Genomic DNA, 13,977 nt, shown 5'->3' on the forward strand with positions numbered 1-13,977 from the left:
GGATCTCTCCATGCAGCCAAACTTCCTGGTAGGAATTGAGAATAAACTTACAGAGACTCCACTGCTCCACCAAACAGGTGGACAGTGATATTCAGCAGCAAAGTCCAGCTGCCCTTCAGCAGCTCTCTATCTCCACAAAGATACTCCTTTCATATAGGCCTTACCTTTCCTGTACATTAATCATTCACAAATCACTACATAGTGAGACACAAATACAAAAATAAAATTAAAATACGGATTATACTTAAAACTGCCACAGTTAAAACAAGTCAAACTCTCAGGAAACAAGGTTTGAGCAAATTAAGCACAAGCAAATCTCTCTCTTGAGGCCCTTACCTGGGAATTTCAGTAGGATAGACTGTCTGACAACATCGGTTCCAAGATTTGACTGTTTGAATCGCTTTGCTCTCTCTTCAAAAAACCATTCTCCTGTCACTATCCGTAGCTGTCTGTATGGGGAAAATGAAAAAAGCCAGAGACATATAAACATTAGCAAACTTGGCCAACCCAGGCTACTGCTATGCATCATTCAACTGTCATGCTCACAAATTCTGAACAACATTTCCACAGTTTAAAGAGTAAAGAGATTGACTGCAAATCATGGGGTAACAGGACACACAGAAGAAAAATATCATTTTACTTTGTGAATGGAAAGCAAGTTTCAGTATATGGAAATTTTCTTGGCAAAAAAAGTATTTCAACCACTTTTACTGGATTTCTGTAAAAAACGTGTAACAATATTGTCATCCTAGTCCTTTGTGAATTATTCAACCTCACAGTTTCCAGTAGCTCTAAAATTACAAGAGACATAGAAACAGCAACAGTGGGTAAAGGCAGAAAAACTCCCACCAAAGCTCCGTCCAGGTGAGTCAGCAGTTCATGGACCCAACCTGGTTATAGACAGGACACTGCAAATCTATTTATATTTTTCATCCCTAGTTTGATATGCTGACACTACATGCAGATTCTTCACATGGCAGTGCTGCTGCGAATTAGCTATGTGCCAGAGGTTCAGAGCAATGAAAATTTGCCTTTGCTACTGTTCTGGATAATGTTGCTTTTTCTGATTTCAAATTCTTTCATCTATACTAGCAATTAAGAAAATCTGTACTGGCACTGCTGTTTTCCCTGGGTACATTTTCATGCTGATTATTGGCCTTTTCCTGAATTAGTTTTATTATGGCACAGCATGACCATTTCCACTGCCTCACTACATACAGTTGATGGCAAAAAGTTACTAATCTTGAATATTCTAATAGAAAGCAAATAAACAAACTAATAAACCCCAAACATTAAAAACTGATTTAGGTCCAGACATGTGCCTGCTTACTGCTCTATAAGAAAACTTATTCCCAAACTCACTCTGGAAAAGAAACCATCTAGTCTCTTGGGCATGAAAATTACTACATATGGGTTTAGAGATCAATATCTTTGCTATGAAATTGTTTTTGAGTCATGCCTGAAAGGAGAGTCTTACCTGAGAAAATAATAAAAATTACTGAATAACATCCTACCATTGGTGAAAAGACCCTAACATTGTCAGTTCTTCCTTACCCATTAATGAATCATACATCTCTGCATGACTCACTAAAAAACCCATAAAATTAAAAAATGAAAAATTAAAATTCAAAACGTGTGTCCACAAGCATAGAAGTAGATTATTGCCTTATCTTGTTGTTGCAGACTCCTAGTGACAAAACCTTCTATAATTCATCATCACAATCGGTCAGTCATTATGAAAGGCAGTAAATAAAATCTCTGCTTCCACTGAGAATTTTTAAATGACTTCTGTTGTTCACAAACACTGGAAAGGATTCTCTTCATTAGAAACTATGCACAGTCTGTCCAGTGTGGAAACTGTTTTTGATCTGAATTTTCACAATTCCTTTACAGCACACACTTCCCTGTGCAGTATTTTATAGCAAGATTTATGGCAAGTTTAATGTTTTATATCAAGTCATAAACCTTTCAGACCTTTGACTATGCCATCAAATTCCATTGCCATATAAAAGACGTATCACACATTCATTTTTTTCCTCAGTTATTACCAGGTTTGACCATAAAACTCCAAAAGTGCTGCTCTCCCCTTGGTCAGAGATTTCATTCATCACTAATACCTTACTAGCAATACTTAATTTGATCAAGGTCAGACAGAGCACTGCCCACAGGCTTATCCAGAAAAGCACCTTCACCCTTCTCCAACCTCAGACCATCAAGGATAAGGTATGACCTACAACAAGGGTTTCAGCAGAGTGGGAGGCTGCTCCCCACAAAGCTACAGGATTTTGGAAACAAACCTTGTAATTATTTCCACTCACAACCCTGACTGTGACACCCAGCTGGGCTGCTGGGGTTCATGGAGAGGCAGCTCTCTGCCACATGGTCCCTGGATGTGAAGTGATGAGGGACATAAAACCTCTCTGGCGCCTCTTATCTCTCAGGAGATCTCAGCCTGGGTGAAATGTTGGCTAAGACCAACATATCTACTTGTTTTATCACATATTATTGCAGTCTGATGTGGAGATTCAATCCTGTAGTAGCAGGACCAAGGGCTCGAGGAGAGCCTTATGGGCTGAAGAGATTGAAGCAGCTACAGCCAAGGGAAGGATGGTTGGTACAGGTGTGGAAGGAGACTGGGAAAGAAGAGGATGGAGAGCTGCTGGGCTGTGCAAGGAAGGATCAGCAGAGGTGCTGTTGGTGGAGGGAGGTCCTCCCCCAGCACCCATCCCTAAGAGGGGACCTTCCTCTCCTTCTTCACTCCACTGGGGTATGAGTCCCCTGCAACCTTAGAGCTCACCATCAGTCTCCTTCTCTCTGTCCCCACTCCATCCCAACCTCTTCTCCCTCTGCAACCAAAGCAGCCTGAAAGATGGGAAAGGTTTGCACCAGGCTCAGAGTAAGGAATGAGTAGTGTGGAGAAGCACTTCCTCTTACCATCCCCTTGTAGTAGTAACTATGACCTAATATTCTTCTTGTTCATGGTCTCAAAGATGGGCAGGGAAGGGATAGTTTAGTCTACTTGGGCAACACCAGCTGATCCCTTTTCCTTCTGGTAATGGATAAGTAAGATATCTAGTTCTCTTACTAATCTCTCCCTGCCACCATTACACACCTCCAAATTACATACCTGGCGCCCTCTTACTTAGCCAAAGAAGTTCAGGGTCATCGCTGCATGCTCTGGCAAACACAAACTGGGCCCCCAAGGAAAGAAGAGTGTGCAAATCCCTTCTGTTGGTCTGAGTGGGTCAGGGAGTGTGACAGTCACTACACTGACAGAGCTGAACCGCGTGCCTGTTCAGATAACGATGGCAAATTGGATCGCCCATCTTCATCAGACTGATGTTATTCAGCAGCAATAAGATCCATATTTTCAACTGACCTGCAGATTTTTGCAGGGTTACTTTATAGAGGCCCTGCAGAATGTGTAAAGATACACATTCTACCCTGACTTCACCAAGAGAACCAGGTTTAAGGTAAAACACAGACATCTCAACTGAGGCACAAAACATGGTGAATAAAGGCAGCATTGCCTTGTTTTAGTCAAGTGCTTCACTTCTCTGGCCAATCTTGTTTATTCACAGTGAAAGAATAAAAACAACAGCCACTGACAGCCAGCCATTGTGAGCGCCTCATGTAACAAGTCTAGAGTCCTCAACACTCGTTTCAGACCTTCATCCTCATTTTCATCGGTGTTATTTTGCGTCTTGCGATCCTGACTTTTGCTGGCAGTCCTTTTTTGCAAAAATGTCCTTACCCAACAGATCACCTCTACAAAAATATCACTTTCTGATGAAAGAAGGATGAAATCCCTCAGCTTTGAAGCTTTGAATTTCTAGTGCACTACTATTGGTTTTATTTTGCATGTATATTGAACAATTCACACAAAGATTAGTGTTCATGTTACATTAATCACTCATAGGTGTCAGGAGTACCTATTAAAAGAATTTTTGTTCTACACATAAGTAGAAATGACTTCAGATCAAATGACTGCTTAAGTTTCTGACTTGAAGTCTAAATTTCATAATTGCATTTGACATTCTGAATCAAAAATTGAAAAGTGAGACCTAAACAGTCTTATAATAATGCTAGTTTCATGCTTTTATAATTATGACAAAGACAGTCTGTCTTTCCTACTGAAGATGGTGCATCTCTGTTCTGTTTCTGATACAGGACTTAAACATACCCTTTCTGTATAAATAATTGTTTCAGTGGGAAAAGAGACCAGGACTTTACTCAACAGTACATCAAATCAGAGCTTGCAGCTTTGGTTTTTGTTGTTTGTGAAATGGGCCCAAGGTCCATACTGACTGTAGATCATGGTATGTGTGTGCAATTTCTTTACTTTCTCAGTTACCAGGTAGCATACAATGTACAAAAAATGCACAATTTCTACCAAAACAGTGTTAAGACTGGTTTTCCAAGATGTTTAACAGGTGCTGAAGTAGCTTCAGAGAGAAGAAAAATAGTGTTATAAATTGTAATAGCAGCAATTTTTGCATGATAACTTTTTCCTGTGCTCAAAAGAGCTAGGGAAAATTCACATCCAAGTAGATAAGTTTAGTACCAAGTACTTAAGGTATCTGCTAAAATCTTTATACAATAATTACTGATCTACCTACTCACATAATCATGTAAGAGGGAGTATGTTACTGTTCCATGCCTCTTCCCCCTTAATGGTCTCCTACTAAATGGATTCACTTTAATAACACACTGCTCAGCCTAAAAATGGAACATAACCTATAGGATATCCCTGTCAAACACTCAGCTCATTATTTTCCCTTCTCATTTTTGCAAGACACTTCATGGTCAAATGCCCAGTCATTAAAAAAAATAAAAATCCATTTAAGATGGAAACTCTCAAATGTTACTTTCAATTATTTCCTTTGAGCAAAGTCTCACATTAGTAACACAGTTTCACTCTCCATTTTATCATCCAGTCTAATCCAGAAGAGGCAAGAGATTTAACCTAGCTTCCTTTCCCCCCTCTGTTCCTCAAGTTATTTCACTTCTCTCTCAGGAGTAAAATTTGGGAAAAAATGGCAAGACCAAAGGTTGGATAAAATGCAACCTATGCTTGAATATTCCAAAACATACACCCTCATCTTTGTATGTATTCAATTCTGCAGAGTATTTTCTATAATATAAATTTAGTTCCATCATAACTTTTAATTTACTGTGAGGCTATTAAATAGAAATTTTTGACCCTGTGAAAAAAAGGGAAACTTGCTTAGAAGTTACTAAAGTAAAAAGAAATTATAAGGTATTTGAAAAGCACTTGCATATTAAAACATTGAAAATGCCTCTATTTTTAGGCTTCTAATGGGAATAACTGTTACTGAGATACTGATGAATTTTCATGATGTGTTAAGACAGCACAATTATTTCAAAGATGATGATAAATTTCCCATTACTGCTTTGTTCTTCTGTAATAACTTGGACCACCTAGGCATGAAGAACTCAATCAAAATAAAGGCATTGTTCACAGACACCTAGGCATGTTCACAATGAGAGATACAGACAGTATCAAGATGTGAAATACGCCAGTCAGCAGCCTCCTTGAAGAACTTGTTCTCCCTCAACCTATTAATTATTTTGTTGGCCAAATTTAAAGCATAAACTGACCACATTTTAAGATGATGCAGGGGGAAAAAAGTGATCTTAGTTTGAAAGCTCCTGATCACCTCAGTTCCTTGGACGCAGGGAGTGAAGCAGAAAAGCTTCATCTTTCAAGTGCATCACTACATACAGGCTCAATTCACCTCATTAAATAGTGTAACAATGTGACCACCAAACACCCAATCCCATAAAGAAAGGCTGTGTTGTTCTCTGCCCTCAGCAACTGCAGAACTAAGAGTTTGGCTGGAGAGTTCACTCTAACCCTTCTCTCTTCTATAAATACTTCATTTTGTGACCTTATATTCTAGCTGGTAATAACACCCATGAAGGGGAAAATCCCAGTAATTTTCTCATAATGGACATTAAAGGGGGATATCTTTTTACAATGACTCTAAACTGTAAGACAATTCATATATAAACCATTTTGTTATACTTTAAAATACTGATGAACCTCTCTCAATATTTACAATCAAATGTCTTTCCTCAAGTTCACTAAATCTCTTTTTCTAAAAGCATTTCAGAATGTAATTAATGTGTTGTAATAAGCTTTCCCATCACCATGAGCTGTTTTTCAAGCAAATCTGTCTCTGGAGAAATGGCAGGCAAAATGCTCTAAATATTATTTTGGAGAAGTCAGATTCTCTTGTTGCCAGATGAAGATGTTCTGACTGACAGATGAACAGGTAGATTGTATTATTAAATGAACTTGTATCTCTTGCCTATAACCACCATAATGCTATGTATTGGAGGACATTGGCTTTTTAAAATTTGTTCAGATAATATTATGTATATTTTTAATTATAAAATTAGCATCTTGAAATTACCCTTCCTCAAGTCAAAGTCAGCATACTCCCAACTTACCATCATTTTGTTTGTTTGTTTTTATTTTTGTATGATGCTTGTTTGTTGTTTTTACATCATTTTTGGTAGGTGCACATAAATCCACCATAAATGTTACAACAATAATAACATTTGATTCAAGGCCATGTGACAAAATGTCTTTTCACTGTACTACAGGTATCCCAAACTCCTGTGTTATGAGTGGATAGACAGAATACAAGAAGCTCAGAAGGAAAGAAAGCCCAAAATGTATTAAAGTGAAGCAACAGGCAGAAGCTGGCTGATTATTTTTCCCCTCCTGCTGCTTTTGTTTGCATAAATCTCTCTCAACACTGGATTGTTTTCTCTTCCTTGCCTTCTGCCTTTTCATCTTGTAAAGGTCCTATTTGCATTAACTTAACCAGCTCCTCCATCAACTGTAACTCAAAAAGCCTAAAAATCCTAATTTCTCCCACATTTCTCACCTGAGAGAAAAGCAGAACTGTAATAATTTTAACTAGAACTATGCACAGTGATGTAGTTGAAGTGCTTGTTGCAAACTTCTTTCTCTGCACTGCCCACACAGAAGATAATCTCTCTGTGTACTCCCAGCAGTGTAAAAGACTTTTTGCAGATCATTAACTGTCACATAGTCTTGCAAAAAACAGTGCAGTGTCAACAAAAAGGAAAGGACACAGATTTCAATTTCATGAAGAAACCCAGCAAAGACAAAACTTTAGCACTTGAAAAGTTTAGTACTTTACAAGCAAATTACATCATGGCTTGCAATAACTTAAAGGCAGGCTTCAACCACAATTAATTGTCAAGGTGATTGCTAAAACCACTGCTTGGTGTGCAGAATCACAGCACAGCCAGGAGAAGCAGTAGTGGTGCACGTTTTGGGAAGTTGCCTCATCCGTCTTTCAGCCCCAAAACTGGACCATCTTTACTTGATGTCATCATCCCGAAGAGAGGTTTATCCAACTTGTTTTTAGAACAATATTCTGCAACCTTTCCAAGTTATATCAATGTTCATACCATGAACCTAAAACCTTCCAATGCAATTCAAGACATGACTTTTCTTACCCAAAGTGAGGCCTGAGAACAGCCTGTATGCCCCCTCAATTTTGCTACCTTCTGTAGAGTTAAAACTCAGTTATTTTCAGTCTTCTCTTGCCTCGGTCAGACACTTCTGACTCCTTCCATTACTCTGGACATATTGTGTGCTGGGCTTGGGATCATTATTTTCTGCTGAACTTTCTCCAGCTGGCCAACAAATTGTGCTACACAAAAATGGGCAGGTACTCTACATAAAATAGGATTGCATTATGTATTTTGCAGGCCATAATTTAGCTTGTACATCATTGTGTGATACTCAGCTTTTCTGCAGTGGAAAATACTGTTGATTTATGTTCAGCTTTTATTCAGTACAATACCCAGATCCTTTCCTAAGGAACAGCTGCATAAGCTGTTTTTATCCTCATACTGTGCCTCTGCAGCTGCATTTTTCCCCAAATGTAGTAATTCCACATGCCCAGAGGGAGCCAACATTTGCTCTTCCTGCAAACCACTTCTCTAAATTCTAAGCATTGCTTTGAATCCTAATGCTGTCCTTCAGCATGCCTGGAGCACCTCTCAGTTTTATGTCACCTGCAGGTGTAACTGGCAAACTCATCTGCTGCATCAAGGTCCTGAACTAAAATACTTAACTGTAAAAAGCCAGGAAATATTCTGCTCTCTCCCACTGGGGTTTCTTTGAAGGTAGCTTTTTTGTTTTAATTTGTTTGTTTGTTTAGAGGTCTTTTTTTTTTTCTCTGTTTTCTTGGGTTTTTTTGTCCATAACCACTCTGAGAACAGAGTTTTATAATTTTCCAGGAGAGTCTACAGTCACACTGGCAGAATTTATTCCAGGGCATAGCTCCCCTAATTTGCCATCTTATTAGAATGACACAAGAGAAAGTGTCAAAAGGTTAACTTAAGTCAAGTTATAAGATATCAACAGATCCTCCTCTGTCACCCTATCAAAGGTGGAAATTAAATTCGTTTTGACATTCTTTGTTCTTGAGCCAACTCTTACTTATCTTCCTGTCATCTCTCACCTTTTGAACAACACAGCAGTCATTTGTTTCAGTTTATTTAGAGAAATTAAAGGAAATGTGACAGGGTCAACAATTCCCTTGTTCTTCTTTTCTTCATTTTAGAAGATTAGTATTGTGTTTGCTGTTCTCTCTGTCATCTCACCTGCACCCCATCATTTCTGAAAGGCACAACACTGACATCATCCCAGAAACTGCCTGAAGCAAATTACAAGGAGCTCAACCGGACCCTTACCAATTCAAAATCATTTCAAAAATCAAATACTTGAACATGTTTCATCTTAAGAGGTGAGACACTGTCCTTTGGATGTGCCCCACTGGATGCAGAGAAAGTTTAAGGCATCTAGTTAGAAATAGATGCAACCTTCTAAAGCTAAAATTAGACTGCACAAACCCTAAACTCCATGCCCCATTGTATTAAATTTTCACTAGCTGTCTAGGTATCCAACGTCTGACCATAACTAGCAATTTGGTTTCACTCCCTGAAACAATTCACAAAAAGCCTTACCTTTCTGATCTTATTAGTTTGATGGTCTATTAAAAAAAAAAGAAAAAAACTTATCCCTCTAGTTCTTTCCCCTTTTAACATGATTATTTTATGACACCTCTTTCTTATACCATCCAGTTCTTACATCAGGGTACACAACAGAGTTTTGTTGCCCAACACATTTCTCCTTTCCTTCACAGTTATCTTACCAAGTAAAGCCACAAAATTGCACATTACCACACCAATTAAGTGAATTATTCTTCCAAGAATACACTAAGTAAATATCTTTGAACACTGGTCCCAATACAGACCCCTGAGGGACACCTCTTGTCACTGGTGTCCATCTTTGATGGACTACCTTCGCCCTTCATTCCATGCTCAGTATTCCAAGTGTGAGAAATGAGGTATCCCCTTTTGTTTTCCCTCCCATTGTGGAACAATTTCGTTTAGAATGTCCACTGATAGAGACAATATAAATACAGCCCTCTTTCTGCATACAGAGATGTCCAGTTACTATAAAGACAGAAAAAAAACCCAAGGACACAGAAGCATGGACAGAAATGCTTGGACTCACAATTTTTACATCCCTTTCCTTACAATTCAGCCTATCCCATCAGTCAGAACACACAGACCTCACTTGTTCCTAACTCTATTTTTAATTTTGAATCACTTGATGCTTACACTTGTGTCTTCATAATGTCAATAGACTGGCAATGGATTATAACTGATTTTCTGTCATTTTCAGAGTACTCTTACTAACAGCCTAGAATCTGTGATGTGTGCAGCTTTCTTTGGAAAACAAGCCAGGTGAAACCTGCGTGGAACTGGGAAAAGAGATAGTGCTAGACAGTGCAGCAAATACAACCACCAGATATACCTCTTCCCTCGTGTACTCTCTGTGCTTATGCTTTTGTGCTAGGGGGATGTACAACAGTAACAAAATTACTTACAGGGCTTTAATCTCCAAAGGTATTTAGGAAAGCTGCACAACTTACGCAATCTTGGCACACACCGAGCACTTCCACTGCCCGTCAGTTCCCACAACACGGCAATTACTGCAAACTCGAAGCTTGCAGGTTTGGCAGAGGTCTCCTCTGTCAAAGATAAGGCCCAGGCTTTTCTGACAGCGAACACAGACCCTACTGTTGTCCTGTTGGCAGTGACGGTTTCCACCTTTTCTTCTCACTTCCAGAAGCTCATTTTTCAATTTCCTAGAAGTAAGAAAAAAAAACCCTTTTAAATTTGGAGATTCATCTTGATGATCTGTCAGAACTTTTTAACAGCCAAAGATTTCATGCTAAAAATACAAGACATGAGTAAGTACAATTTTTTTGTTATATTTGCTGTATTTCTTGACACACATATGACAAAGGAGAATAAATCTATCCTCCAGCTCTCAGATATGTAATCAAGAAGAAAATCTCGTGGTAGATCAGCATGAGTAACTTCAGAGAGCTGAGTAGTTCTGGACAATTGGTAAACCATCTTTGCTTGCCCTCCTCAATAATTCAAGTCATGCCCAGCCCAAGTTGACAGCAGCTTAGAATTGGGACTATCCAGTGAATCCACAGAAGAAGAAAATCTTTCCTGTAATTAGTATGCAGTGAAAAGTTATGCTAGTGCCAGTGTAAAGTTAGGAATGCATCTGCAATCCTGCACCGGGTATTCAAAACCTTAAGAAAAACCCAAACCGAAACATCTAAATAGGTAGTAATGTTATATTGTAATGTGACACTTGAAATAAAAAAAGAGAGTGTTGGTTCAAATAATGCAACTTGCAGATCTTACTTGTTCTACCACTGACTCGACAGAATAAAAACATTTGCATTTAAGACCTAATTTTGAAGGTTGCAATTTCAATTATGCAATTTCTAGCAGCAAAATAAGGAATTTAAAGAGAAAGAGGCAGGAAACATGATTAGAGAGGCAGTTTTTGATGCTTATCTTCCAAAACCAGAGACACACGCAGGACCCCACCATAACCTAAACCTCTCACGAATAGGTCTTTGTACCTTGACTCCTGACTTCAGAGTTCTCCTTCCCATGCCACAGCTTCTAGCTCCTACCTGAGCACAGAAACATCTGGGTTGGAAGGGAGTATTGGAGGTCAACCAGTCTAAACTTGCAAACCAAAGCAGGGCCAGCCAGACTGGACTGATCAATGCTTTGTCCAACTAAATCTTGAGTAACAGAGCAACTCCAAGTAAAGAGTCTACAGTGGCTCTGGGTACCTGTTCCAGAATCTGATTGATTCTTTTTTTTGTTAATAATAATAATAATATCCTTCCTAATATCTAACCAGAATCTCCAACATTTCATCTTGTTCCAATTACCTCTTCTCCTTTCCCCTCTGAAAGGAGTCTGGCTCCATTTTTATCTATACCATCCCATTAAGGACTTAAAGACAGCAATCACATTTGCCTTCTCTTCTGAAGGCCAAGCAAACCCAGGTTCCTCTGCCTCTCTTTCTACATACTGTACCCCAGCCCCCAGTCATCGTGATGGCCCTCCACTAGATATGCTCCAGTATGCCAATGCCCCTCCTGTTCTGGGGAGCCCCAAACTGTAAATTGCGTTCCAGATGGGGTCTCACAATTGCTGACTAGAGGGGACAGTCACTGGCCTCAGCTGCTGATGTAGTTCTGTATGTGGCCAAAACTGCTGTGTCCTCTCAGCACTCCTCAGTTGAAGCTCCATCCACTCAAGCACCAGGCTCCTCATCCTCCCATCCATCTCAACCGTTCAATAAACAACCTACAGGTCCCCTGCTCTCTCCAGGATCTTTCCTGACTTCTTCCTGTAACCCCCCAACCCCTCATCCTTTCTATCTTAAGCTGCTCTATCCTCCTGTCCAGGGTTGCAGCTCAGCAGCCAAAAAGTTGTGTCAGTTTTACATGTTTGGGAATTGCTGTGTCCCCGTTACCACACTTTCTTTCATGCCTCCATCACCCAGGAACTTCCAAAGTCCCTCAGTCATGCAGCATTCCAGCCTGCTAAAATCACAATCTCTGCATACATCTAGATGTTTTAAAGGGGATTAAAAAAACTCTGCTACCAGTTTCACCTAAAGATCAGTAGAAAGGATCTCAGAAGAAAAATACAGGGAAGATAAAACCAACAAAAGATTACAGGTTGCAGCCCATCACAGGAGGACAGGAACATTGTTTGGGCCACCAGGGACTTAGCTCTAACAGAATTAGGTTATTTGTGGATACATGGCCTTGCTAAAAGGTTGACTTGCGTTTTTCTTCCCACTTGGATCCCATGAAAAACAGCTTCTCTGCAGCCACCTGACCTGTGGATGTTCAACCTCTGGCAGCTTTTGAAAAAGGCCGTGTCCAATCCCTCCATGCTGCAAACTACAGATCCTGTCAAGTGTTTCCTCTGCTGGTCTCTATCCAAAAGCGATTGCTTTGTTCTGCCTTAGACCCTTCTCCCACATTTAATCCAAACAGCCTTTCTGTCATACCATAGCCTTCAAAAGTCCAGGTTTCATGAGTTGTCTTGATACTTTGTTAACTGCTCTTGCAGTTTATTGATTGCATCTCACATCTCCCTACCTCCTGTAAGATAGATTTGGTTGTAGGCTCACATCCATTTCCATCTGTCAATCAGCCAGCTCTAAATGCTGATCAAAAAGTGCCTTGCACTACAGACACTGCCCTCTGTTGCCATTGTGCACAGGAAAGGGAGGTCTTCTCTGCTTTTGCCACCCTCTCCTTGCATCTGACTTCTAAACAACTCTACTTTCAAACAATGAAAGTCAATTTATCTACTTCTTCTGGACTGAGAACTAAAGTTAAAGAAGACATTGTGCACCTTGGCCTTTTCCACATGCTTTGTCAGTAGGCCCTCTGTTCTATTCCTAACTTTCCTTCAGCCTCCGTTTTCTTGCTTACCTTTTTCTCCTGTTCACCTCCACCCCAATTAATTTGATTGCCGACCTGGACCATCCCTTCTTTGTTTGATCATAGGTCATTCTCTACCTCACCTTTTTCATGGTCTCCTGTCTAAACTGCGACTTTTTAGACAGTACAGCTGCCAACCAGTGTTCAACATAGACAATTGAATTTTCACTTTTTGTTCCTGTTTGCTAAGATTTGGTCAGCCACATATCACAGAATCAAAGGGGCACATCCAATTCAGTCCCAGTTTCTTTTGGAACTTGGACATCTGCATGTAGAACAAGAAACTGATCCTTGCTCAAGTGTCAGGGTAACTCAAAAGATGAATATTGTTTATCCTCAAATCTCAAAAGGGTTAAAATATTAAGTAGTAGCAAAGGCTCATTTTTTTTTTTTTCATAACAGATTTATTTCCAGTGGCTTATTTTTATTTAAAAGATCTATGTCAATAATGACCTATTTCATTTCAGGAACTTCACAGGCAGTGTGATGCCATCTTTTTTTGCAGTTATCACTGTGTCCTATGGACTGCATACAGGTGTCTAGGGGTGAACAAAACCTTCACTGACCTCCTTCCATTACAGTCTTCTCCCTCCTCCCTGCAAATTCTTGTGCTTTGTTAGAAGTATTATTGGTCACAAAATCTGTGTTTTAAATAGTTCCAAATTAAATTTAGGAAATCTCTATCAGCCCAAACCAATAAACAGAGCTTTTTTTTTTTTTTTTTCTTAGAGATCAACACATTGAAAAGCTTCTCACTATTCTTTTGACATTAAAAAGGCATCATTCCTACTATCCAATAGAGGTGATTTTAACAGATTTCCCACTTCTCATGTGACAGACAATCTAAAATCCTTGTCAGGTGACAGCTGATCTGTCAACAGCATGAATTCTGAGAAGTGTTTGTTTTCTTATTTTTGAATACTAACTGCCTTTGATGACTTCCAGGAAGTCGAGAGAAAATAAATCAACCCACAGCTTCTCCACTGCCCTAATCAAATAAAATTAAAAAAAAAAAAAAAAAAAAAAAAAAAAAAAAAAAAAAAAAAAAAAA

At 39.3% G+C, this 13,977-nt stretch overlaps 1 protein-coding gene across 5 annotated transcripts in view; it reads right to left on the reverse strand.

The window, feature by feature from the left end:
* Positions 1-13,977, reverse strand: part of SYTL5 (synaptotagmin like 5) — an 85,661-nt gene that overhangs the window by 37,411 nt on the left and 34,273 nt on the right. For all 5 annotated transcript variants that reach the window (XM_027886728.1, XM_027886551.1, XM_027886642.1 and 2 more), the window contains exons 3-4: positions 10,014-10,229; positions 337-449 (exon numbers count right to left, since the gene is read on the reverse strand). In XM_027886728.1, the coding sequence (XP_027742529.1) occupies positions 337-449; positions 10,014-10,229 (329 nt within the window). The remainder of the gene's footprint in view (positions 1-336; positions 450-10,013; positions 10,230-13,977) is intronic.

The sequence above is a fragment of the Empidonax traillii genome, unplaced genomic scaffold (assembly GCF_003031625.1).
Source record: "Empidonax traillii isolate 1590-97213 ecotype Southwest subspecies unplaced genomic scaffold, ASM303162v1 scaffold1:size7828297, whole genome shotgun sequence".
In the NCBI taxonomy this organism is placed as follows: Eukaryota; Metazoa; Chordata; class Aves; order Passeriformes; family Tyrannidae; genus Empidonax; species Empidonax traillii.